Here is a 26,291-nt window from a genome sequence, read left to right on the forward strand (position 1 = left end):
TAAATCAAAACAATTTATTAAAGAAGCAGCTTCACAGATGCAAAAGTGGACACAGCAGAAACGTTAGCATCAGCACTAACAGTTGCTGTTGGACAGAGTCATGGGAATCAAGTATAAAAACATGCATTAAAAAAGGCAATGTTCTGAAAAAAGTGATTTATTTATGTAGTAGCCTATACACAGCTCAGGAACCCGTATTGAGGCACTCATGGAATTAGAATGAGCCTTGTGGTAGTCATTTGATGATGAAACTTTCTTACAGGATGAAGGTTTCTTCATTCAGCACTGCCACTACTATAATAGGGACGTTAAGCAACAATGAATCCAGTGACAGTTATGGTGGCCAGAACAAACCCTGCGCTGTTCTGCACATGCATAAATTGCTTCTTCCAGCTGCTGTGGGCTGCTGTTCTGCTATGGCAGAAACCTCAGTTTGCTGTAGTCACTAAAATTTGAGGTGAGTTAATTTCATATTTTTCCAGTGTGTTAAATCAGAAATTTATTTACACTACATAACATCAGTGAGTGTGTTCAATCAAGAATCCAATCATAATCAGATTTCTGCAGTTATCTGATTAAAAACACAATGTCTTAAATTGGAGTAAGGTCTAGAAATCGGATTAGGAAATTTGATAAAGAAGCTGGATTTTAACTCAGTAAACTCAGGATTTCTCAGTCTGCTCATGTGCGAGAACAGGCAGCAGTACCAGAAATAAGCAAACAGCATTGCTGTGAGATGCTGCAAAACACTTTTGCTGAAACCGGCTACATGCTTGACGAAATGAAGGATTAAAATTTTCTTCATCTTCTAGATGATCTATGTTCATATTTTCAGGTGAAGTGGCACAATGTTAAAAAATAAAAAAAGCCACAGCTGTTTTACATTACATTTACGTCATGTCTTTACAACTGTAATGTGTCAAATCTAACTCCTGTTACAACCCATCCAAGAAAAAGTCTTTTTTGTCTCATTTGAGGACAGCCAGCAAATCTTTAATTCACAATCAAGGATAGTACTATTAATACAGTTATTTATTGTGTATAGCTTTCTATACTTACATGGACATTTTGAAAGCTGACCTGCATGATGAGAAAACAATCTTGTATACACCATTTTTCATACTTTACAGAGATTTGCAAATTTTTCTATACCTCACGGCTCCCAGGCATGAATGGCATAGCTTTCAAATACAGAACAGCTCAGCATAACAAAGGTAGGATTAGGGAGGCAAGTTAACGTCCTAGTAACCAGATACTGAAATTTACCACTGCAACTGTGTTAAAAAAAATGGAATTACTTACAACATTTGTATTTTTGTATTTATTTGTTCCCTTGTGCTGCATAACAGGTGAATACTAATGTAAAACCTTCCTGTAGCAAAGGTCTGTTAGTTGTTATCCGTTAGCTGTCCTGACATGCAAGTGCTTTAAAGGAATAATCCAGTGCTAGCCAATTTTTGCTGTATGTGCCACAGCATACAACTGATTACAACAGTCAAAAATTGTGATGCATTACACTGTACTTAGTAAAAGACCAGAAACAACTGCCCACTGGCTTCTATTATAAGTGTGCTTTCAGTAAACAAGCCTTCTGTTCTTTTCTAGGAATAGGGGAATATTTCTAAATTGTCCTCTGTAATTGACTGTATAATACAGATGCAGCATAAAGAGGTTGAAAAATGCCAGATTTTTCCTTTAACAACAGTAAAATACTAAAAAACAGATTTTTATTTAGTATATATAAGTTATATCAACCCTATTATAACCATAGTGGCTTTTGAGTAGTTTCTGATTGGGGCTTTAACTGTTCAGCTTTAAATATGCTCTATTTAAACTGTCAGTCCAGGGCATTAGCTTCTTCATCATAGCCTGTGACACAGTTGGGGATGGTTTGAAAGCTGCAGTTCATGGGTATGGATATAAATGGATGCACAAAAAGACATTATCTTCTCAACAACATCTCAAAATGTTGCTGAATGCTCTCTTTCCATAACAATCATTATTAGACATGGATAATGACACTTAATAAAATGGCACAAGCATAGCACAAAAGCCTAAAAGGCAGCTAGGTGAAGGTCTTCATGGGTTTGAGCAGTGCATGTCAGTGCTACCTGTTCCTCCTTCATTATTCTGAGTGAGTTAGAGAGAGAAGAGCTGGTCCTGAGCGCTCTCCTGTTTCTTTGAGGACTGGGACGGCTGCTGTCGGGGGTTTGTTCCAGCGGAGGAGTTCTTCTGGACAGATGGGAGATGCTCCACCGCTTTAGCTCTCTCTGCCAAAAACTTATCAAACTCTGCAGAATGAAGAAAACCAGACCAATCAAAGCTGGAAGCAGCGTGACAGAAAGCGTGACAGAGCAAACTAGCAGATATGGAATACAAACGTGAGCGGTGAGAGAGATAGAGAGAGAGAGAGAGAGAGAGAGAGAGAGAGAGAGAGAGAGAGAGAGAGAGAGAGAAAGAGAGAGAGAGAGATACAGACAGAAAGGGAGAGAGAGAATGAGAAGAAAGAGAGAGGGGAAAATGAAGAGAAACAGATGGAGATGTGAGAAAGAAAGACAGAGAGAAGAAAGACAGGAAAAGAGAGAGAAACTTACCTTCACTGGTCACTCCTTCACCATCCTCAGCATTGTTCTGAAAAGCACATATTCAGAGTAGAGGGGTATGAAGCCCCCCAGCATTGAGTTCTCTAAAATGATTGAGCACCAACCAACACCTTTGGGATGAGTTGGAGTGGCGTCTGTGATGCAGAACTAATCATCCAACATTAATACCTAATCTTGCAAGTGCTGCTGCTGCTGAATGCAATCAAATCCTCACAGCAATGTTCCAACATTTTGTGTACAGCCTTCCGCAAAGAGTAGAGATGGTAACAAACTTCTTTTTAACGCTCTTGAGTTTGGTAGAAGCATTGGATGAGCAGGTGTCCATAAAGTTTTGGCCATATAGCATAGTTCACCTTTAGCAGCTTTACAGCGAGTCTTTACTGAAAGAGTCCTGACATAGAGCAGCTGCTGTTTTCTAATTCTAACATCTGACTGAAACCTGATTGACTCGTATTCATCATTAATGACATATCTAGAACATCCAGAAGGCCTAGAGTAACATTTTTTTCTCTCTAAACTGGTCCAACCCATAGTAAAACAAAACGTGACTGGTTGATGCTACAGCTAGCGTGCAAGGCCTTTAATCCACCTCCTGAAGTCCTAACCAATGGGGGAGCTTTCTTGGCTGTATCTACCTAGACACCACAGAAAAAAACTGACTGGATTATTTTCTTTCGGGCGCTTCAATAATTTAACTCTTTTTAACTTTCTACTAAAATGTAACAATGAAACAAAAAGAGGACTGTGATACTGTGTTAGAGTTTAAATACAAGCATCATCCTATTGAGAAAAAATGAAATACAATTTACAGGCATGTATTTTTTAATTCCCAGAATCATTAGGCTTTAGTAGGTACTGACGTTTCCCCTCTGCTGTTTGCTGGCATGATGTTATAAACTATATATAATAACTATATATAATATTATAAAATATTCTGTTTACCTTTCAGCTTGCATTGATTCTAGGAGTCACTAGATGGAGCTAGCACATTACCGTAATATTTTATTCTGTTTCTGATCTCTCACTGTTTGGACTGTGGTCCATGTGGAAAAAAAAAATATAAACAGCATAAATTCTAGATTTACCGGTTCTTCAGACAACCACTTCTCAATTTCAGTCATAGCAGCAGTCTGTGGTGCTGGCACCTAAGACACAAAACACAAAACAGCTCATAATAAATGCTATTATGAAACACTATGCATTATACAACAATGTGTATGAAACAGCTTGACTCGCTGAATTTCATATCGTCGCTGTCATAACAATTCTCTTTACACCATATAAAAAGCCCAGCTGCCCTTTACAATGTGTGAACATTTACAATGAATGGAACAATAAACAGTCCAAAAAAAATCTTGTTACATTAAAGTACATTAAAGGACAATTCCACTGTTTTTATTATTTCTGCATAATTAAAACATTAAGATGTAAACAGCATCATTATAATGGTTTGATGTGAAATGCTCCAAACTCTGCTGAGTCAGAATTGTTTACAACAAAAGCTTCTTCACAGAAAGTTATTACATGAAATGGTTATGAATGTTCTACTTGATGCCTTAGACACTGTTTTATGATAGTTCTAAGATGAGGTTTTGGCCTAAAAGTATTTTTAGAAATATGCATGGTGGAGAGGGGCTTATAAATAAAAAAGAAATGCTTTTTCCTTTTTTCTTTCAGATTAATGACTATTTTATCACCATCAACATTATATATAAGATCTTAGAAGACAGATGTAGGTTCACTGGTCATTTTGTGCAGTAAATAAAATGACTACACTTGTGTTGTAGACACAGCCACCCTGGTTCCTATCACCACCACTGTAAAGACATCAGAGTCATTACATTTGTCCGCAATTGACCATTTCAAATCAAACCACTCCGATTACTTTGTTTACTTCTCAATTACTGAATTATGCAAAAATTCAGAAAAATCAGAGCCATTCCTCTCAAGGTTTAGTGTTTTGAAGTTTTAGAGATACTGTATGTCTATTTTTTCTTTCTGCTTAATTTATTTAATTTACTATTTCTTTCTGTTTTAATTTTTGCTTTATGAATAAGTTTATGTGCAATTCTATGGCTTGCTACTGTAACACTGCAATTTCCCTTTGGGATCAATAAAGTTCTTAGTAAAGATCTTTCTATCCATCTACCCATCCATCTATCCATCCATCCATATGAGGGTTTGTTATGACAGTGATGATACGCCGCTCTGTTTTGTCTGTTCTTTCAGTCCGAAAATCAGACCAAGAACAGAGTAACCTTGAGGATTAAATTTGCTATCTGCCAAGCAAATCATCAGCCATGTTCACCATTCATTTCACATTTCATATAATTCAGTGAGAACACAGAGTGCATGCAGTCATCAACCCCAATCACAGAAGTCTGGAGGAGGTCATGCTTCAATTCTGTGGTACATTCTCCAATGTGATTAAAGACAGCTGGTAATGTTTACATTTTGTTTACATGACCTCAGCTGTGTACAGTATGTATTTATTCCTGGTTTTTCACAATTTTCTTACCGGACAGGATGTTTTCTGTTTCCACTGTTTACTGACTAAACAAAGCAATCAGAGCAGTACAAAACAGTGCACAGGTTACTGACTACTTTTTGACTACAGGTAGAACTCTTTCCATGCATTTGTAATGAGCTACACAGCAAGGCTAGAGGCCAGATCAAACAGAGAGCCAGAGAGCCCCTTTAAATTGGTCTGGGAGCTTCTCAGTCTTGTTCTGCTTCAACAGCTCAATCATTAAACTGCAGCTAATTATCCACCTTTTCAAAGAAGACAAATGCAAACAAACGTCAGCTGCTTAGTGTTGTGTACAAGAGTGTTTTCCTTACTGCACATACACTATTAACCTAATACTACTATACACAGTGCAAAGGGGAGTGATTATGATACAATATAAGCTCAAAGATTATGTATTATAGATATATATTTTATGTACTGTTTCCATGTTGTTTCCTAATTTGGTAGTAGACGATGCCCTCACTGTAGTGGATGTCTCCTATCATAATGGGAGAAAGACTGATCCCACTCAATGTGCGCCTCTCAGGGATCTAAACTCTGAAGACTGTTTGCAAAGTACGATTGAGATTCCTCAGCACCTATTCTTCATCATTGAGGTAAGGAATTGCAAAGCATGGACTGTAGACTATAAATTATAGGCCATGGATTGTGGGGTATGTATTAGAGTATGGACTATGGATAATGGATTTGGGAGTGTGGATTATAAAGTGTGGACTACAGAGAGTGACCTACGCTGTACGATTTATGGTGTGTGGATTGTGGAGTCTAAATTGTTGAGTATGGATTATGAAGCACAGATTTTGGAGTATGGACTACAGAGCACACATTATGTAGCAGGGAGCATGGTATGTGGAACATGGATTATAAATGCTGGACTGTAGATTATGGATTTCAGAGAATGAATTATGGCAGGGGTCCCCAAACCCAGTCCAATGCACTGCACATTTTTGCTTTTTCCTACTCTACATACCTGACCCAATCAATGAGGTGTTTAATTAGTTCAATCAGGCATTTTTTAATTAGAAAAAAGATGAAAATGTGCCTAGTATTGAGTCAGGGGACTAGGATTAGGAACCCTTAGATTATGAGTAGACTGAGGAGTATGGATTGCAAAGTAAAGGTACTGCAGTGTTGATTATGGAGCTTAGATTTCTGTGCAAGGAATGTGAAGTGACAGTGTGGAGTACGCATTGTGAAGTGTGTATTGTGGAGCAAGGACTGAGGAACAGGTATAGCAGATTATGGATTATGGAGTGAAGATTGTTGAATTTGAATGAAGTGTGGATTGAGCAGCACGGATTGATGAGCAAAGACTATGGAGTGAGGATAATGGGATGTGGAGTGTGTTGCAGGCTGTGGATTGTGAATTATATATTTTACAGAAAATTAATTATGCAGTATAGATTATGGAGTATATACTGTGGATAATGGAGCATCTATCTCATCGGTCTGGAACCCACCAGTGGTTCACCATATATGTCACTGTAAATCCACTGAGACTGTAGAGTCCACTTGCTTGTCTCATCCTTTACACAATAAAGCAGGTACACACACACATACTGGGTTAGTATTTTAGCATAAAACTAGCATGTTGTTGGTTAGCACTCAAAACAGATAAGCAAAAAGCAAAAGCAAACTCTAAAGAGCTCCTAAGTAAAAGTCTTTATTCCAAAAGAATCTATTAGATTTTGTTATATCAGCTGAATTAAAACTTAGTTGTAACTTTTTAGAACAATTTATTATGAAGAAAATTGTTAGCACATCTAATTCACACTCAACGTTTCTATACAACCTTCTACCTCAGTTGTACATATTTCTCCCCAACTTTTTACCCATATTCCACACAATCTACACAATTTCCTTGTTCAGTTCTACATAATTTACTACCTAAATTGTACAAAACTTTCTACCTCAATTCTAAACAATTTCTCCACTCCAGTTCTTCACTATTATACCTCAATTTCACGCATTTTTTGACCTCTATTGTACATGTCACACGTTTTTTGTAACTGTCGCTGATGCTGCCAGTGCATAAGTCAACGTATTAAGTCCAAATTAACAAACATGTGTGAATTATTATATTAATACTGACCCCTCCGGTGACCTGAAGCCGAGTGTCCAGTGCTCCAGCCAGACCCTCTACTGCACCAGGGTCTTCATACCTAACACTGCAAACACACAGCGAGACACAGAAATATAAATCATGCAAACCTTGATACAGATCATAACCCACATCTGAATCCTCTTCACACAGCTCAAGCAAACTCTAACAGCTACAAATCTCTGCTCACTTGGGACATTTAGGATTTATTTAGTCAGACTGCAAGTTTACATGATGTAATTTAACAGTTACAAGCCATTAAACCATGATCTTGCTTCAGTGCTGTTAGAATAGAACCATATGGATAGAAATATGCATAGATTTATGTGAGCATATACACATTGCATTTGTTCATTTGTTTGGTGCTGTATGGCCACGTTCTTTGATTTTTAGAGAGGCTGAAATATCACAGCACTGAGCAGTATAGTGTTTTATCTGCTCTGAAAAGCATTATTAAATTATTAAAGGTTTTATAATATGACTAATTCATAATTTTATTTGATTCAGGTGTGTTGGAGCAGCAAAAACCCTGGAGCAGTACAGAACAGGGCCTCACAATATATTATTGGTTAATTGTCACAACAGTAACGTTTGTGATAGTAATATTGCAGGAGGCAAAGACATTGTGAAATATTAAAAATGTTTGTATGATATTAAATTTAAATGTTATATAAAACATCCAGCAAAGTTTGAATGAAGAAAACAAGATAGAAATAGGGTAAAATGTAGCTTTACAACCACCAATCAGACTTATGTGAAACCTGACTGGCCTGACTTATTATTTTAATAATCATTCAGTCCAACACTCCCAGACTCCTCTGCCACTGAAGCAGAACTAAACACGCACAAGTCAGGAGAAATGAGTGAAACAGGCTTCATATATGCAGGTAGAACCTCGCTGTCCACTCCAGTGAAGTGTCCATTCACTAAAAACATTATCCAGCTTTTATATGGCAATGTCCTTTGATTTTATATGCCAATGTTCTTATTCACTTTACTGCTGGATGGATCCAGGGAATGATGGCATGGTCAGGCAGATTGACAGAAGATGTAGCTTGTTAGCTTAATAATGTTTGCAAGGTTAGCTTCCGCTTGGTTGTTAGCTTTCTCTCTGTATGTTTGAACACACAGAGACTGTGCGAATCAGCCTCATAGTTCTATCTATGTGAAATGTATAAAATCTACAGTACCGTTCAAAACTTGTCATTTGACGACGAGACGTCATTTAACGATTATTGACATTATTCAATAATAATTTAAACTAGGCACATAAAACAATGTTCACATTGTCTGCAATTTAAACCATATTGAGGACAACTAGAAGTTACAACATGATAATAAAAAATGCAATGTTTTTAAATAATGAACTGCAATTATCTATTGTAATAGATTGTATTTTTTTAGTTAATATGAATAGCTATTTGATGAACAAGATTTGGTTATTGCTTGTTGAATATGAGGCAATATGTGTATTAACTTTCATTCTTGATACTATACAGCTTTTCAGTCATTATGGAATCTTAAGTTTAACTTAATTTTTACAGCTTCTACCAAATTGTTTGAAGCATATAAAAACGTAAACCTGTAGTACCTTCATATTCAAATATTTTTATATGAGTATGCAACAAAATTTGCTTGATATTGGTCAAAACAGTGATTTTAAACCTCTGATGGTTGTGTTTGTGGGCACTTGCGTACCTCTTTCTCTGTTCAGCAAGTGAACTGCTTCTCGTCTGAGCAAACATATCAAATTCTTCCTCTTCTTCTCGAGTTGAAAGGCAGAAATAGACAGAGCATAATAATCACATGCAGGTTATAAAAATAACAAAAAATTGTGACAGAGTGAAATAACAAAGAACAAATGTACAGTAATCCCTCACCTGCAGGGACCACGGTATTGGACGGAGGGTGGAGCACTGGTTGACTGACAGGTGGAAGTGGAGTCTGATTGACTGATGGTGTAACAGGGTTAAGGTCTATAAGGTTTCCTGTGTCCTAGGACAGCACACAGGAAATAAGTAATCAAACAAAGGTTTATGTTATACTTTATGAGAATAATTCACAATCGTAATAAATTACAGATGGTCAGACTTTTAATAATAAGTTTAGTATGAATGTGAATGTGAACGTACTTGTCCTGTTGGTGTTCTTTGTGTTACACTGAGTCTTTCAAACCTTTCAAAGCAACAGAACAGCAGAAACATCAAAGTGATAAAAGCAACACTGAGTCATTACATAACGGCAAGATTGCGTTCCTTTGTGATGTGGTAAAGATTTCTCATGTTTCCTGTTTTTTTAAGATGTTTTCTCACAGGAGTCTTAACCATGACTAAAGAAACACTAACAGTAATTTGTGACCAATGTAATTACACATGTTCCATCAACAACATGACAAACTAGTACAAACAGCTGCAAAACCTCTGATGGAATGGTGGCATTGTAGTTGCGGCTTTGAAGAGGAACCCCTTGCACTGTGCATTATTACAAGTATGTTACACAAGTAACAGCTTCACCATTACATTACATTACAAAACACACACACACACACATTTTTTCACATGCAAGAAATATCAGTTCTATATTATGATTTATATCACCTTTATTAGAGAAATTAAAATGTGTTTTACATTATACTTTAACTGTGATGTCAAAACTCTATGGAAACAAATGGAAGCTTATTTAAACACACAAACACTGCTGGAGTTTTTAAACACCTCAGAGTCACTTTTGGACTGAAAAGTCCACCAACCGTAAATATCCAGCCAACAGTGACCTATGAGCAGCGTCCTTTGACCGCTGATGAAGGACTGGAGGATGACCAACACAAACTGTGCCGCAGTAGATGAGCTATTGTCTCTGACTTCACATCTACAAGGTGGACCAACATAGTAGGAGTGTCTAATAGAGTGGACAGTGAGTGGAGACAGAGTGTTTAAAAACTCCAGTAGCACTGCTGTGTCTTATCCACTCGTACCAGCACAACACACACTAACACACCACCACCACGTCAGTGTCACTGCAGTGCACTTTTGCATAGGCCTTTTTTCAAATGAATCGTCAAAATAGTTGGTTAATTCATTACTAACATAATCGGTGATGACAGACCAATGTTGCCAGAATCAAGCATCATCATGAACACAGTAATGTGTACAATCTACATAAGTGCAGTCCTAACCCCAGGATCACGGCCTGTTTCATTGTAATGTCAATTGTAATGGAATACCTCTCATAGCGTATGAAAGCGTTGTTTAGATCATCGTTCATAACCAGCAGCTCTCCAATCAGTTCTTCTTCACACAGGCAGGGGATCAACTCCACCACTCTCTGCTGCATGCTCTTACACACGGAGTACAACTGCTGCTCTCACACAGAGGAGAGGATGGTGAAAAAAGACTGTTAAGTTTATATTACTAATTGTATTACATTTCTGGAATGTGTGAGTGAACTGATGAAAACAGAGCAGTTGTACCTGCAGCAGCTCTGTATCTGATGGTGAACTCTCTCCTGGTTTGAGCTGGTTCAGCATCTCTGTCATCACTGTGAGATTTCCCTTAACCAGGTCCAACTCTGCCCTTAGCTTCTGTTTCTGTGACACAGAAACAGACAGTGTTTCCTACAGAACCCTACACAGTCACCCACAACACACTGATCACAATGTTTCTAATTCCAATCCTTTTCCAATCCAACCTTCAAGGTTTTCTCTCTTTTAAGACCCCTAATTCAGTTCAAGAGGGTCATTCTTATAAAAGCATGAAACCAGGTCCATCAATAAGAGCGTCAATCGTCACACAGAAAATCAATGTTCATATAATTAAGTAGATCAATTTCAGCTTTATTTGGTACAGAAATATATATTAATATTTTTGTTTTTGCCATTTTGACCGCAATGTGCACAAATACTGTTTTTTGTTACCAATATTTAACATTTGCTTAGCTCTTTTCAATAAAAAAGGTTTGTATTACTTTCAGTTGCAGAATCACTCAACTTTAATGATTTATTTGTAAAAAAGTAAGTGAATCAAAACAATAAAATGTTATGTGGCACATGTAAAAGGGAAAATTTCAATGACTCTCAATGTATTATGGAAATGAGATCAATTGAAAAATACAATATTTTGTAAGATACGTATGTTTTAATAATTAGATTTTGTCACGCATCCCTCCAGCCATGACTCTCTGAACTCCAACTCCCAGAACCCCCAGGGTGATCAAGTGATCTAGGGTGATCTAGACCACCAAGTTCCACCTATCAGAGATCAGCTTCACCTGACTACTGACGTTTTTCTCCTATGTATTTGATCATGTGATATCCAGTTAGCTTATAAGCCCAGGCTTCAGGCTTAGTTAGTTGTGAGATATTGCTTCTTCTATAGAGTTACTGAGTGTTCTTGTCTGTCTTTCTATACCTGGTGTATCTTATTCTTTGTATGTATTTATCGGCTTTGCCTTTTGCCTGATCCTCTTTTTGGATTTTGGATGCCTGGACTTTGTATCTTGTTTGCTTATTTTGGATCTGACCTTCGCCTGTTTATTGACTTCAACTGTGGATTGTGGACGAATAAGCAAAGTCTTTTTCACCTTTTAACCATGAGCGTCTGACTAAGTCTGTCCTGTTACAGATTTAAAATACTCAGTAATAACATTTAAAATACTCAGTCCAACAGTACACAAATTATAAAAAGAAAAGTTGAAAAAAAAAACATTCATATTACTATTTCATATTTATCTGTATTTACTGTATTGCAGTAATGAAAATGGTCACTTTGGTTATTTGGTTAATTAAGTTACTTATTCAGTTTATTTAAATCATTTCAGAAGTTTTTTCAGGTTGGGACACAGTGTTAGTCATGTTAGCAAGAATAACCTAGGCAGGACTAAATACATGTACAAAAACACAGACTGTGCAGGGCAGATGGACATCGAGGCCTGGGGACTGGAGTAGACAACAATGGACCAAACACAGTACCAAGCACTCAAATCCTTTAGTAGTTAGAGCACAAGTTTGTTAATATGTGCAAGTACCTGTTCAGGCGAGATGGGAACAGGTCCCCCATTCGTCTGTGGGGGCTGCGGAGTCTGTGTGGGTGTGGGGTCGGCAGTGTGAGTCCTGGAGACGGCAGGTGCTGGAACAGACGGGGCAGATGTGCCATTTTCCGGGATGCTCTGACAGAGGCCATAAAGCAGAGAGATCTATATTACACATCAATTCAAACAGAGCAAAGTACACTACAGGACTGCTCCTAATGGCTGTGCTCAAAACTGTTTGTGCTTTACATAGGAATTAAACTAATTATAGCTGGATGACATCATCAAGATGACTTTTTGATAGTTGATTTCCTAGCTGTGGGTCCTATGGCTCAAACTAACTTCATTTAAAAGAGTTGTTTGGTCCAAAAAATCGAATTTACACAATTAGCAATGTGCAAACTGTGCTGTCTATTAGAGGGATCTCTAATAGACTTGTATATGTAGTTTCTGACACTGTTTAACAAACTACTGAACAAAAGTATACCACATAGCTACAGCTGTAGTAGCATGTGTCTTAAGGCCTAAATTTGATGGCATTTTTGACACAATGCTATAGGCGAGCATAAGCTTCCATTACTGGTCAGCTACATTACCTTCAAGAACTATTACTAAACTTTTCATATTTTAATGAAACAGGACAAAGAAAGGACCCAAAAAGGGACTGTCCTTATGAATAACTTAATTTTGTATGCCACACTGCAAGAAATGTAAGGCATCACATATGCAATAAACCAGACGGCATAGATGCCACCTATATAGTGGTTGGTATAGTGTAATGGGTAACACCTCTGCTTTCTATGCTGTAGACTGGGGTTCAATCCCCACCTGGGTAAGCACCCAATACTATACCAAAAAGAATCCTTGGGCAAGACTCCTAACACTGCCTTCACCTACCTGTATAATATCATAAAATCGTAAGTCGCTCTGGATAAGAGCGTCTGCCAAAAATGCTGAGGGGGTTTGTTTACTGCAGCTATGACAACACTGTCCCGGTGTAACCTTCCACCTGCTCGCAATATTTGTCTTTATTATGTGTCATCATTTATGATGAATCAGGATTTCTTCTCTAGTCTGACATCCCTTTATGACCCTTTCCTCAATAAAATATTCAGCTCACCTTTTACAATAGCTCTGTCAAAACCCAGAAGTTACCAGAAATAAACTAAGCAGGTCAGGTAGGTTTGATTGAGTTGCTGTGTTTTTTTAAATGGTTCCGTAATAGGGTAAAGTGCAGGGGAATGTCAACAGCTGTAGGGATTTACCCTGCTGGGGGTGTGTATGGGTGACAGAGCATCCAAATCGGTCATGGGAAACTCCAGGCCCCTCCGCTTCAGATCATCATACACGCTCACCACTCCAGCCAGAGTCGGAGAATTCCGGAAGGCATCAGCCCACGCCTGCAAAAGCCATTGTAGGGGTAGTTATCCATTACAAATGACTAAACTACTAATTACCTGCTGAAAACGTAACCTCACTAGTCATTACTTTACTTCTGTGTTACTCTCTAAAACCAATGCAAATCTGTAAATCTGTAACAAACGGAAAACAGGAGGAGAAATATACCTTTTCACCATTTTATTTAGAAAGAAAGAGCTAATTACTTCCTGTGGCATTAGCAACCAAACACACAAACAAGTAGGAGGTGGTAACACAATGATTTATATTGCTGACACGATAAATCATGTCAAATTCCATCACAATATGCTTTTCTGAGCATATCATAAATACTGACTTATAGAACGCTGAAAAATTGCATGTTTCATTAAAAGATATCATAATTAGACATGTTTAACTGGATTAAGTGCAGTGCGGTATGTGAAAAATTGCATAAAAATAGTATATTTTTAAATATGGGACTACTGGATTTTCTGGGTATTCCAACTTCCAAATCTCAGAAAAAATATTGTTTTACATATTGTGTATCATGAAATGTCTTGAAGAATCATGATGTAATATTTTTTGCTATATCACCCATCCCTACAAGCAAGCCTACTGAGTACTCAACACAACACTCGTCACCTGCCAAATGCAGGTAAATTATTTGGTGTGGTGAATGAAAAATATTCTTCTGTATTACTTTAACAATCAGCAGCTAATAAAATTTATATGAAATGGCTAAAATTTGTCACAGCATCACTGTGAATTTGAGAATCAATCCACATATCACCTACTGTGGAATTTTACTTTGTTACTGGCCAATTATACAACAGTTAGTTCCAGCCCCGCAAGCTGATTGGTTGAGGAGATTTCTAACCGTGCTGTTATTTGACAATAACCATGTTTTTTTTCACAAACACTATCACTCCGCTAAGATCTAAGCAACAAGTTTGACAGCTGTAGGAGACTCTCAGGCCATTTGAACATTTTTACTTCTTACTTTGCATACAGGCTTTTAAGATTACATTTGACCCATAACCGATATGGTCAGACTCTGAATATGAGATTACACTAAATTCCCAAACTGTCATCACCACTGAGCAGCTTTTCAGTCAGCAGCTGTGACAGAAGAACAGCTAAACAACCTGGAATCAGCCAGAAATGAACTGAATGCCATTCGGCAAACATGTAGCCTCATCTTCAGAGTCTGACCAAATCAAACTGAGCCATAAAACTTTTTTTTGTTTTTTATTGCAGAAAAAACAAAAAAGCTCATCAGTGGTGATGACTGTTTCGGAATTTAGTATAAAGAGCTGGAGAATGAACTGCTGGCTGTGCAGTGGCTGAGCAGAGCTCATTACTGTGACATAGCAACAAGCAGCTTGTTAAGGAACTACAGTTTTTCGGAAGGAATTGCTGACATTAAAACATCTTAAATGCCACGTTCACGGCCCAGTTTATTTATCTCTAACTTTATTTTTTTGTGGATTGTATAAAAGCAATAGAACACTCAAGGTCATGTGTTATCATGAATAACATCACGGCTGTGATGAACTACAGTGACTAAATCACAGCCGTGATGTTATTTCGCAATTACACACTCCCTCTCGTGTTCTATTGCTTAATTATCAAAAGCGCCATCAAAAACTGTATCATCCAGTATGTTTCTTCACCAAACACTACCTTACAAAGAAGACATGCACTATATGTCCAGAAGTTTGAGAAGCTTTCCTTCCAAAATCAAAGGTATTAATAGGGTGTTTGTTCCCATTTTTCTACAGTTACAGCCTCTACTCTTCTATGAAGGTTTTACACTAGATGTTGGAACAAGGTTGTGAGAATTTGATTGCATTCAGCCACAAAAGCATTTGTGAGGTCAGGTACTGATGTTGGATGATCAGTTCTGGATCATACATGTCACTCAAACTCATCCCAAAGGTATTAGACGGTGCTTTATCAGCCCAGCAGTTCCATTGCTCTACAGCCCAAAGCTCTATATAATGCTTTACACCCCTCTAGCTAACGCATGGCATTGCCAGTGGTGACCTAACATGCGGTTGCTCCAGAGCATTTTATTGGTCACAGATTTTCCATGGAGACTATACAAGCCGTGACTGTACAATTGAACACTTCAGCAATGGCTGCACCTTCAAGTTTTCAGGAATTAGAAGAAGTGTCTGGATACATCTGGACATACAGTGTGGGCTCTTTTGCTTGGATTATTTGTTCTGTTGTTCTGTTGACACCTTAAATACTTGAGTTATGAAGTTTTGACATGACAGCTCCATAAATTTACACCTCTGAGTGGCAGACAGAATATTTCATTTACCTATCGCTGAGGCAGATGGAGAAATTAATTAATTTCAGAGACTAACGACAGATTTTCAGCAATAAACGCTCATTCCTTTGGAGCCAGTTTTAAAGCTGGCAAATACCCATAAGCAGCCCTACTTTAGGAACAATGCTCCACTGTATTCAAAGCATTTTTTAATGAAACTCACAAACACAAACAAACCTGAATGAGGCTTAAGACTCTGTCATGTAGGATCGTAGGAGGGTTATTTTTGGGGAGAATGGTCCGCACAAGCACCCCCTCCACAAATTCTCTGTTGCAGACATGAACATGGAAACGATGGCCACAGTTCTTCACACATGTTTCCAGAACCTGGAAGTGAGAAGACAACATGAATAATAAAAGGAGAAACAGATTATCCAGCTCAATGGTGAAATAACATTGTCTGACTGATGCATCACTTCAAAACATTCATAAATCTGTTAAGAACAGAGAGAAACAGAGGAAAAGAGAGAGAAAACCTAAAACCTGAATCTTACAGTCAGCGCCAGCATGACTTCCCTAAAGTTCTTATTTCCCACAATCTTCTTCTTTATGGCTCTTATTGCATCTTTGGGTCTGTAAACACAAGCGTAATAAATCCCATCATCAATATACTATATTAAACTAAACGTCAAGCAATAGCAAGACAATAAGAATGTACCAGCAATCCAAACCAGGGATGTACCAATATGGTAATTCCTTGGCTGCTAACAATAACCAATAAAGTCCTGCTGTGGCCAGTAATGATACAATAAGCAAAAAACAAATACAGTAGGTCAAACACAATTTATAAAATTAAAAATATGAATGAACCCGGGTTGCTTATGTAATACACTTACCCCTCCTCTGTCTCATTGATGATGTCACAGATTTCTATGTTGATGCCCCAGTCCTCGGCCTGTAGGGCGGCGCTGGTGGCTCTCTCTGCAAAAGACAGTGAAACAACCCAGATTTAACGAACAAACTGATGACTTTACACTTCTTTTAATCTAAAGCCAAATACCAATATTACAAGACTTGTATTATTTGTCTTTTTTCAGTTTATGACTGACATCTTCTCAAAAAGAAACTACAGCACATAAATCAGCAGCTGTAAAACATTTGGACAAAACCACACGTGAGAAATAGCAATCCCTAAAAATATAGAACCGAATGCTATCTCACCACCAAAACAGACAGTGAGACAGCCACAATGTGCATATAATTAGAGCTGCAGAGCATGGTGTACTCAGAACTCAGTACGTTCCCCATTCAAAATACTTCTTCAAAAACATAGTCCTTTTCAACAAGCTACAAAGCAGAATACTGCAGCTAATGCATGGACCTTTTATTGTTAGTTACTTTTCTATTACTCTGGTATGCATTTGTCCCCTTTTCCTCACATGGCATTGCCACATTTCTCATATAAGCTACACCAAAATAAGTACTTTGTGGATTAGTATTATCAGCCATCCAACCATCAAGTAATAGAAAAAAGAGTAAAATTAAAATTGTGTTCACAGTTCTGGTCATTTTTATTAGGGCACTACTAGGGCTTTTTTGTATTGCAACAACGTAATATCGCAATACCTATCATGTATCATGAAAATGGCTTCAGGTTTCATGATGTTTGATTTTTGATATATGGCCAAATCCTACAATCGTTTACCTTTTGAAAAGCATAAATCACATAAAACCCACATAAACAGCATGTAAAAACAAAGCCCTACTTCTTAAAGCACCACACTTTTATTGAGGAACTCTATGTCATGTGGTAAGGGACCATACGTTTGGTGGTGTGCCATTAAGCTATAGTTGGGACTAAGAACAAAGTAGTACTGAGCAACTGACCCCCCTAAAGGCTGGAGGCAGATTTATACTGAATGAAAGAATCATCATTCAGTGACATCAAAAACACATGATAAAAACTCTGTAGTCAGTTTATTTCACTATGCTATACAATTCAGCAGTATAAATCATAAATATACTGCATAAGTATATATATATATATATATATATATATATATAGATAGATATATAGATAGATAGATAGATAGATAGATACTATAATATTTTAGATACTATAATTTTAGATACTATAATAACATTTTAGATACTATAATAGCTTTCTGTGATGTAGCCTTTAGAAGCGTTATACACTGTGTCTGACTTGGTGTGCTTCTCTAGAACAGCGCATTTCATTTCATTCTGAATGATGGGGACGTGACATCTCAGAAATGTAATTAATGCAGAAATGTTGAGAATTGATGGCATTCCCCCTTTAATCGAGGAACTGTGACAGCACTGAAAAGCGTTTTTTTTTTGTTTCACACATTGCACCTTTCTACAATGAAAATATTGCAAAGGTCAGTGTTGTGATAAGGATTTATAAACAATATTGTGTGGCCTTTGTTTATTTGTGTTTCTGCACACAAGTGGAGAACATGGACTTTTAACTTCCAGTAAAGCAAACTTATGGCAGCTGGATTACAGTTAATAGTCCTCCAAGCATTATATTATCTTGACAATTAGAGAACTTGACATAGTATTGTTTGTTATTTGTTAATATTGTTAATATTTATCACTCTGTACCCCCCATAATTTTCTCATTCATCATAACTTTCACATTAATATGATAAATGCCTGGAGTTTTTCAGGGAGTGTGTGTGCAGAGGCAGCTGACTGTCACATGAGAGTGGGGTAGAGAGAGAGAGAGAGAGAGAGCACACCAATGAGGGAATTAGGGAATTAAAAGGCCCCACAGAAACAAGGTCTCAGCAGGGTGAAACTCATGTGAGCTCTGCTTGGTTTGGATCACATGGGGGGCAATTTCTGTTTTACACTATTTTCTTTCTATCTTGTAACGTTCTTATGATTACTTTGTAAAGCTGCCATGAATCTATAAATGCCACTATATACAATACTGTGCAAAAGTGTCCAACATTTTTTTTTTAATTTCCAGTCAAACAGCCATTAAGAATAAGACTTTCATTTTTCATGAGATATTTCTGAGGAGATTAGATATAAAATAATGCACTTGAATAAGAAAAAGTGAAATTCAAATTCAAATAAACAGGAGTTTCCAAAACTGGAGTATAAAAACTGTTTAAAAGATACAGCGAAAACAAGACCCATCGTACAATCGTACAAGACCTGGTATACCTCAAAAACTGTCCCCATCAGATAAACAGCACTTAAAGCTTTCATCTTTGAGAGAGGGGAGAAAATCAAGCTGCTTCAGATCTGAAAACATCCACAGGTGTTTCTGTCCATCCTTCCACTGTAAGAAGACAACTCAGTACTGTTGGTCTGAAAGGGATGTGTAGCCCCCTCACGGAATCAGGTCCTATGTTTGGGGTCACTTGGATCGCAAAAAAAAAAAGCTGAAAATGCAACTTCTACAAGGCCAATTCCAACAAAGTTAGCACAGCAGGAAAAATGCAAATAAAAAAGCAGTAATTTATAAACCTACATTGACCTGTATTTGAACAAATAAAAGTACAAAGACAATATAGGTAATGTTTTACCTTTTCAACTTCATTGTTTTCTATAATTATAGGCTCATTCTGAAAATAACGTGTGTAACATGTTCCAAAAAAGTCAGGGGCAACTTAAGACTGGTAACATTGTGAAATGTTCAAAAAAACATTTTAAACAGGTGATGCAATCATGCCTGGATATAAAAGAAGCAACCAGGGAAAGGCGAGTCCTTAATCAGTGAGGATGGGTGACCTCCGACCCCTCAGACAGCACTGCATTAAAAACTGACAAGCTTCACTGAAAGACCCTAAATAATTATTAAGTGCTGTTAAAAGGAAAGGTGATGTAATACAGAGGTAAACATGCTCCAAATTTGGAATTAATGTATATTTACAGACAACAAGTTCATTGGGTGAAATATAAAATACTGTGTTTTTTACAGTAATGAATACAGGCCAAATAGAATTTACCAATTACTGCTTTCTGTTTTATCTGCGTTTCACACACTGTCCCAACTTTTTGTGGGTTGTAAGACTGAACACTGGAGGTTAAAAAATGCTGAGTTTTTTGTAAAACTGAAGGCAAGGCTCGCAAAAAGAATCAGAGCTGTAGTAAAGGCAGAGAGTGGACACACTAAATATGAAAAAGTGATATTCAGTTGTTGAGACTTTCTATTAAAGACACAATTTCTGCAATTCCTGATGCTGAAAAAAAGAATAATGTGTACTTAATGACTGTTTTGGCTGAAAATTTGGTCTCTGATTGTGTACAGCACTGTAGGTAAATAAATAAATGCTTTTTTTTGTAATTACAGCCTCTGTTTTCTGATTCACAGACTATCACAAAAAACAGTGAACTCTAGGAATGGTTTAGATTAGGGTTTCTCAACCACTGGGCCATGGACTGCAAGGGGGCTGCGATTTGGTGGTCTTTGGGCCATTACTGAAGAGGACCAGAGGTCCACAGTGGGCCTATGATGGTGACACTTTGTCATCAAATTCAGTGAAAAAATAACTGATTAACTAAACTATGACATATATATGTATATATATGTGTGTATGTATATATATATATATATATATATATATATACACACACACACACACACACACACACACACACACACAGAAATACAAGTCATGCAACAACAGCACACATAAACATACATTTTTTGCCCATTGCCTCACAAATACAAAGTTCACCGCCCACCCCTTCACCGTCCAACACCTCAGCGGTTCAGCTGCCGCCATCCTGTTGACATTTTACAGTCACTGATACATTACATTACATTACATTACATTTATCCAAAGCGACTTACAAATCCTATCTAAATACATCTTGGATATTCAAATATTTGTTGAAAATTTCCTAAAAACTTTTAAAAAGTTTTAAAAAATTGTGTTCATGTGTTCATGCTTTGTAGTCATGAACAGAGGGGCCTTGGGCTGGAAAAGATGGAGAACCCCTGGTTTAGACAGCGTTCATGATTCTTTCCCTTAATCCACTCTTCCTTCTGCGTTTATGTTTTTTCCCTTTTTAAACCCACTGTAATAATCTCAGACCTTGATCTGGATCTGGACCTGCCAGTCTACCAGCTCTTCTGGACACTGTTATGTTCATGGGGAAAGATAAAGTCCTCACCTGGGAGAAATGTTTATGCAAGAGCAGCCTTTAGAACCAGGGTTATATGGAAAAATCTTGGGTCAGAGTGTCTGGTGTAATCTAAAGTACATCACTATAAAGATTAGGGCTTTCACAGCCTGGCACTGAACTTAACAGGGTCATCGCGCTGTAGAGGCAAAGAGTTTAATCTACAGATGGCAGGATTTTTTTTTTTCAGTTCCTTAAATATACAAGTTGATGGACCCGCCCATCGCCTGAATACAGCGAAGGCAAAAAAACAGTACAAAAACAGAAAAAAACAGCAATAAAAAGCCATAATTGTACAGTAGTATTTAACCTGTGGTCAAAAACACTGTTAAATCACCCAGAATGAATGAATTGAATTTTAGTTTCGATTAAAATATAAAATTAAAAATCAAAATAGACCAAACTGGAAGGTTTGCGCTTGTTCTTCTGGCTGTTAGCTAACCGTCTCAAGGTTTTAACAGAGGAAGCTGGTTTACTTCAGTTTTCAGCCAAATACTTCCTACAGAGGTCGTATTTGTGTCATTACGGAGAAGTGTTAGATTCAGACACTCACGGATACGCTGTCCGACCGGAGAGGAGAAAGGGCTCCCGATGAGGAAATCCATTTTGCCTCAAAAAGTCCAGTAATGCTGTTTATTCATGTGTCTCTGAAACTCGGACTCGGTCCGCCGGTGGAAACGCGCGTTCATGCGAACTGAACTCTGAACGCGCGGTCACGTGAAAGGGCAAGTTTAGGAAGTAGGGCAGTTTGAGCCAAGAGGGAAGAGAAGGAGCTACATTCACTCAGTTAGGATTTGTAATTTTATTCTTCTTTTAAAATCATAATTACACTAATAAAATATAATAGCTACTGATATGAGAAATCTCTCCACGTTTGATTGAGTACTGCAGCACGTACAGTGCTAATCCAGATGATATTACATAACAATACGTTTACAATTCTGAGGAGCCTAGCAAACAGAAAACGTTCCCTTCTGATTAGTTTTGGATGAACCTCGCTAAAACGCTCCAGGAATGTTCTAGGAAGGTTAACATGATCTAAAAACGTTCTTGAACGTTCCAGAAACCAAGAGGGAGGTGGAGAACACTTCTGAGTATATTTTCAAACCATTTTTCTAATTTACTTCTACACACTCAAAAAGATGGTTCTTTAGGGGTTCTTTAGCAAAGAAAATGGTTCTATATAGAACCATGTACACTCAAAGAAGTCTGATTTGTATGATTAAAATGTTCTTTGCATCATGAGTTGGTTATTCAGATTGCTAGAAATTGTGCCTGAAAAGGACTTGACATCACACTTTTTGGTGCTATGTAGAACCCTTTTCAGAACCCCTTTGGTGCTATATAGAGTCCTCCTGTTGTCTGTCGTTAGAAAATCTTTTATCTCCAAAATCGTAACTTTCATTTTAATGTAAGCAAACTCAATGGAACCAAACTTTTTTCCCAAAGTCATTTTCAGTCATTTCTTTTAGCCCATTCATCATGAAATTTATACAAAATATAAGGTTTTCTTCCAACAACAGCAATTTACATTAACAATGTTAGATTTGTATGACATTATTTATACATTGAGTAGCATCACTCAGGAGAAATGGGCACATTAACATTGTTAATGCTGAGTTAAAGCTACACTGTGTAAGAGTTGGGGATTTGGAGACCTCTCTGGTGGAAATATGTAATTGCAGGTTTTGTATTTTGTGGAAGAATCTGATGTTTTCAAGCACACTGAAAGAGAATTCAAAGACAACTCAGTCAAAACTTGGTGAAGGCGTGTTTTCTGAGGATGTGGGTAAATTATCTACGATTATAATATTTTCATCATTATAATGTTAGTTTTGCATTTAAGACCTAAACATTAAACCTGGACCTTCCTTCTGAGCCTGTATGTTTGACATTAATGTGATGTATGACATGGTCTGTAAGATATTGTGATGTTTATTTTTAGCAATATTGCCCAGCACTAGGAGCATGTATTTTTATTTATTTTTTGGTTCGGTTCTATGGATATAATTTATTAACAGTGGACATCACAGTACTTTTAAAACATTTATTAAAACACAAACAATGAACAGGCATTTTCCATATCATTGTATAACTGTACAAGTACTATGTGCGTAAGAAAATTGTACTGTTGACAAAGAGACAATGGCACCATTCTAGGCTACTCGCCATCTAGCAAATTTAAGGCAGTCTACCTGCAATAAAATACAGTTAATGATATAACTCCCCAACTTTAGAATGGTAAACAGGGAGGTGTAGCACCTTTGTGATGAAAGATAACATTCTCCTTTCATAAAAACATGAACACTACAAAAAATTAATAACTTAATACTAAGTAAAAAAAGCACTGTATATGTATGGTTTGCCTACTAATGCACAGTTAGTCTGTACAGATAAAACACAGTACCCCTAAGATTACATTACATTAGTGGAAAAGGCGTCTTTCAGTTCTTATGACGTACTACAGTTGTCAGTTAGCTTGATCAAACCACAGATTACGAACATAGCGAGAGACTTGTACTATTCTTAGACTACTACACAAATGACTTGTCGTGGTTGCGGCTGCCACTGATGCAAAGCACGAAAGCAGCTCTCAGTAGTGGTTTCAATGAAAGCACACGACTGTAGCAAAACCTGGCATAATTGAGGGTAAAACCCACAACAGCTTTCTCGTTCCCTCGTTTTTCCTCTAGGCAAAGCAGGGAGGTAGTGGAACCCGCTCATATCTTATAAAGCTCATTTGTTGCGTGTACATGGGGATTACGTTCGAGTCCATGTGGAAGCAGCTTCCCTCTGAGGTTTAGAATGGAATGGGGCCGTAGTATGCGGTGTAAGCCGCCACGATGCCGTTTGTGTCGGCCATTTCATCACAGGCCACGTTCACCTCGCACACCTCTCTCAGGCTGAAAGAGGGAGAAAAACACATATTACTTCAATTGCAAATGAAACTATAAAATCTGGTCTGTCTTATACACCGAGATCAATCCCTGTAAATGCACATCAATATATCGAGTGCTGGATAAGAATATGCATGACTTTTTCAAGCTTGTTGTCAAACATCTTAAGCATTCCACAGTCACAACCCAGTGACACATTATGTAACGTTATGATATGAATCAGTGGCCACTAAGCCATAAACAACAGCAAACACACGTCACAGCTGAATTCCAGGTTTGGTGAGGTTCCTAGAGAAATTTAACCCCTTCAATGAGCCCACCAGCAGGCCCATAGTTTTATTACACACTTCTATGACCTAAGAATAGCTCAGACATTTTGCATTGATATATCTGTAGTAGTTACTGAATAATAAACCTTAGTATGTAATAAACCTGGCATTTTAAGTTATTAGTGAGAGTGGAATTTCTTTCAAAAGAATATATTATTTACATTAATTGTAGACTAATTTTCTCATTGCCTTTATACCTGTACAGTGGTTTGTTAAGTTCTGAAATACAGAATAGAATAGAATAGAATAGAATAGAATAGAATAGAATAGAATAGAATAGAATAGGAAAGTCAGTGCAGCATCTGTAAACAGAGAGGAATGGAATAGAATCGATTAGAATCAGAGACTGAAAATGAAATAGAATAGAACAGAATATAATAGAAAGTCAGTGCAGAATCTATAAACAGAACAGAAGAGAGTCTGAATGCAGTCTGAAACAATAATAGGATAGAACAGAACAGAATGCACATCCATTAAAAAAGATACACAAAAAGAAAAGGATGGCCAGTTTCACAGTCTGAAATAAGAATAGAAGAGAGTCCTAGAATAAAATAGAACAGAAAAGAATAGAGCAGTTGTACCTCTCCAGCTGGAGGGGAGTGAGGTCAGCAGCAGGTGTGGCTCCTGCTCTCCTGTGTCTCCTCAGCATAGAAGCAGCTACAGATCTCTTCACCACCACATGCTCAGGTCCAGGTGTGGCTGCAATTCAACACAAACTAGAGTCACGTACTGTGAAAACTCCAAAACCCCTAAAGCAGTAACACACATCCTTCATCTACATGAGTGATCCTCACAGCCTGATCCACCATCAACTTGCATTCAGCTCTTGATGGCTTTGATAATGAACTGGCGAGTTAAACCTGATGTGTCAGAGCAAGCCATCTAATACTGTACTGTGCAAAATTGAAAGATCAGGTCACAACTAAATGTGTTTAGGCGCCTCACCTTCAGCACTGACGGAGTTGGACTCGGATGAGGAGGAATCAGAGGCGGAATCAGATGCAGAATCAGAATCTGAAGCAGAGTCAGATGCTGAGTCTGAGGCAGAGGAGGAGTCAGAGGCAGAGGAGGAGTCAGAAGCTGAGGAGTCGACATCAGGATCAGCAGGAGCATCAGTAGGAGCAGCATCATCAACGTCCACAGGAGCATCTACATCAACCTCCAAGGAGACGTCTACATCTGGGTAGATTAACACAAAGATTAACACAAAGAACATATATAAAACACATTCTTAGGGTTCAGCATTCAACTTTTCACCATGATTGTTCAATCAGAATAACTTTAAGCTTATAGAATGTATTGACTTGTATTGATTTCCAATACAAGTGAGTTTTGAGTCATTGGGAAATGTGTCAAAACTATTTTGTGTGGTTATCAACCCTAAAATACAGATGCAGCAGATAGAGATTAGGATGAAAAGTGCTGAACTATGACTTTAATCTAGAGTCTTTTATCTATAAAGAAACTCACAGGCCTCGTCTTACCTCCCAAAGATGTGCAGGCAGCCAGCAGACCAAAGAGGACGAGGAGGGTGAAAGTCTTCATCTTTTTGCTTCTCGTTCTTCCTTTCTTGCACGGTGCAGTGGTTTGAGTTTGACTCTCTTCCTCTCTTCTTGGCTTCTTCTAGCTCAGATATCCCTCCTTTCCTCTAAGCACCTTTATACTGTTTCTGCCTCGTCCACATGAACTGCTGTCGAAGTGCGGATTGGTTCGAGAGTCAAGTGACACCAAACCCTCTCAGTGCATTCCAACACCCACACCCACTCATACATACATCTGCACCAAATTTGCAATCCAAACACCACAATCTAAAACAGTCATACATGCACCTAAACTTTATATAATCCAGACTAACCACAAGCCATCATGAGGTGGCCATCCTAGAATACTTGTTTACCAAAACTCTGTCCATACTGAAAGTAATTCACGGGTCGATATGTCTGTGGAGGACAAATATCTCAAATCTGCTTTTAAACATAAAC

General features: G+C 37.7%; 2 protein-coding genes across 3 annotated transcripts; both read right to left on the reverse strand.

Moving 5' to 3' along the window:
- LOC108424737 (target of Myb protein 1-like) lies at window positions 1-21,787 on the reverse strand. Of its 2 annotated transcripts, XM_017692937.2 has the most exons (16): window positions 21,637-21,787; window positions 16,814-16,898; window positions 16,472-16,550; window positions 16,155-16,304; window positions 13,525-13,659; window positions 12,257-12,397; window positions 10,704-10,820; window positions 10,458-10,591; window positions 9,367-9,409; window positions 9,115-9,229; window positions 8,933-8,996; window positions 7,226-7,301; window positions 6,594-6,659; window positions 3,689-3,748; window positions 2,595-2,631; window positions 1-2,291 (listed from the first exon to the last, which is right to left on the reverse strand). In XM_017692937.2, exons 1-16 carry the CDS (start codon window positions 21,686-21,688, stop codon window positions 2,140-2,142), a joined length of 1,506 nt encoding a protein of 501 aa, XP_017548426.1. In that variant the 5' UTR covers window positions 21,689-21,787; the 3' UTR covers window positions 1-2,139. The 2 variants fall into 2 exon arrangements, with proteins under 2 accessions (XP_017548426.1, XP_017548427.1); XM_017692938.2 differs by lacking the exon at window positions 6,594-6,659.
- A 1,607-nt stretch (window positions 21,788-23,394) lies between these two features.
- On the reverse strand, window positions 23,395-25,950 carry bglapl (bone gamma-carboxyglutamate (gla) protein, like). Its single transcript, XM_017692889.2, has 4 exons — window positions 25,794-25,950; window positions 25,255-25,488; window positions 24,891-25,008; window positions 23,395-23,986 (listed from the first exon to the last, which is right to left on the reverse strand). The coding sequence occupies exons 1-4, from the start codon at window positions 25,852-25,854 to the stop codon at window positions 23,884-23,886; spliced, it is 516 nt and encodes a 171-aa protein (XP_017548378.1). The 5' UTR covers window positions 25,855-25,950; the 3' UTR covers window positions 23,395-23,883.
- Between the last annotated feature and the right edge of the window lie 341 nt (window positions 25,951-26,291).

This window comes from Pygocentrus nattereri, chromosome 30 (assembly GCF_015220715.1).
Source record: "Pygocentrus nattereri isolate fPygNat1 chromosome 30, fPygNat1.pri, whole genome shotgun sequence".
NCBI classification, from domain to species: domain Eukaryota; kingdom Metazoa; phylum Chordata; class Actinopteri; order Characiformes; family Serrasalmidae; genus Pygocentrus; species Pygocentrus nattereri.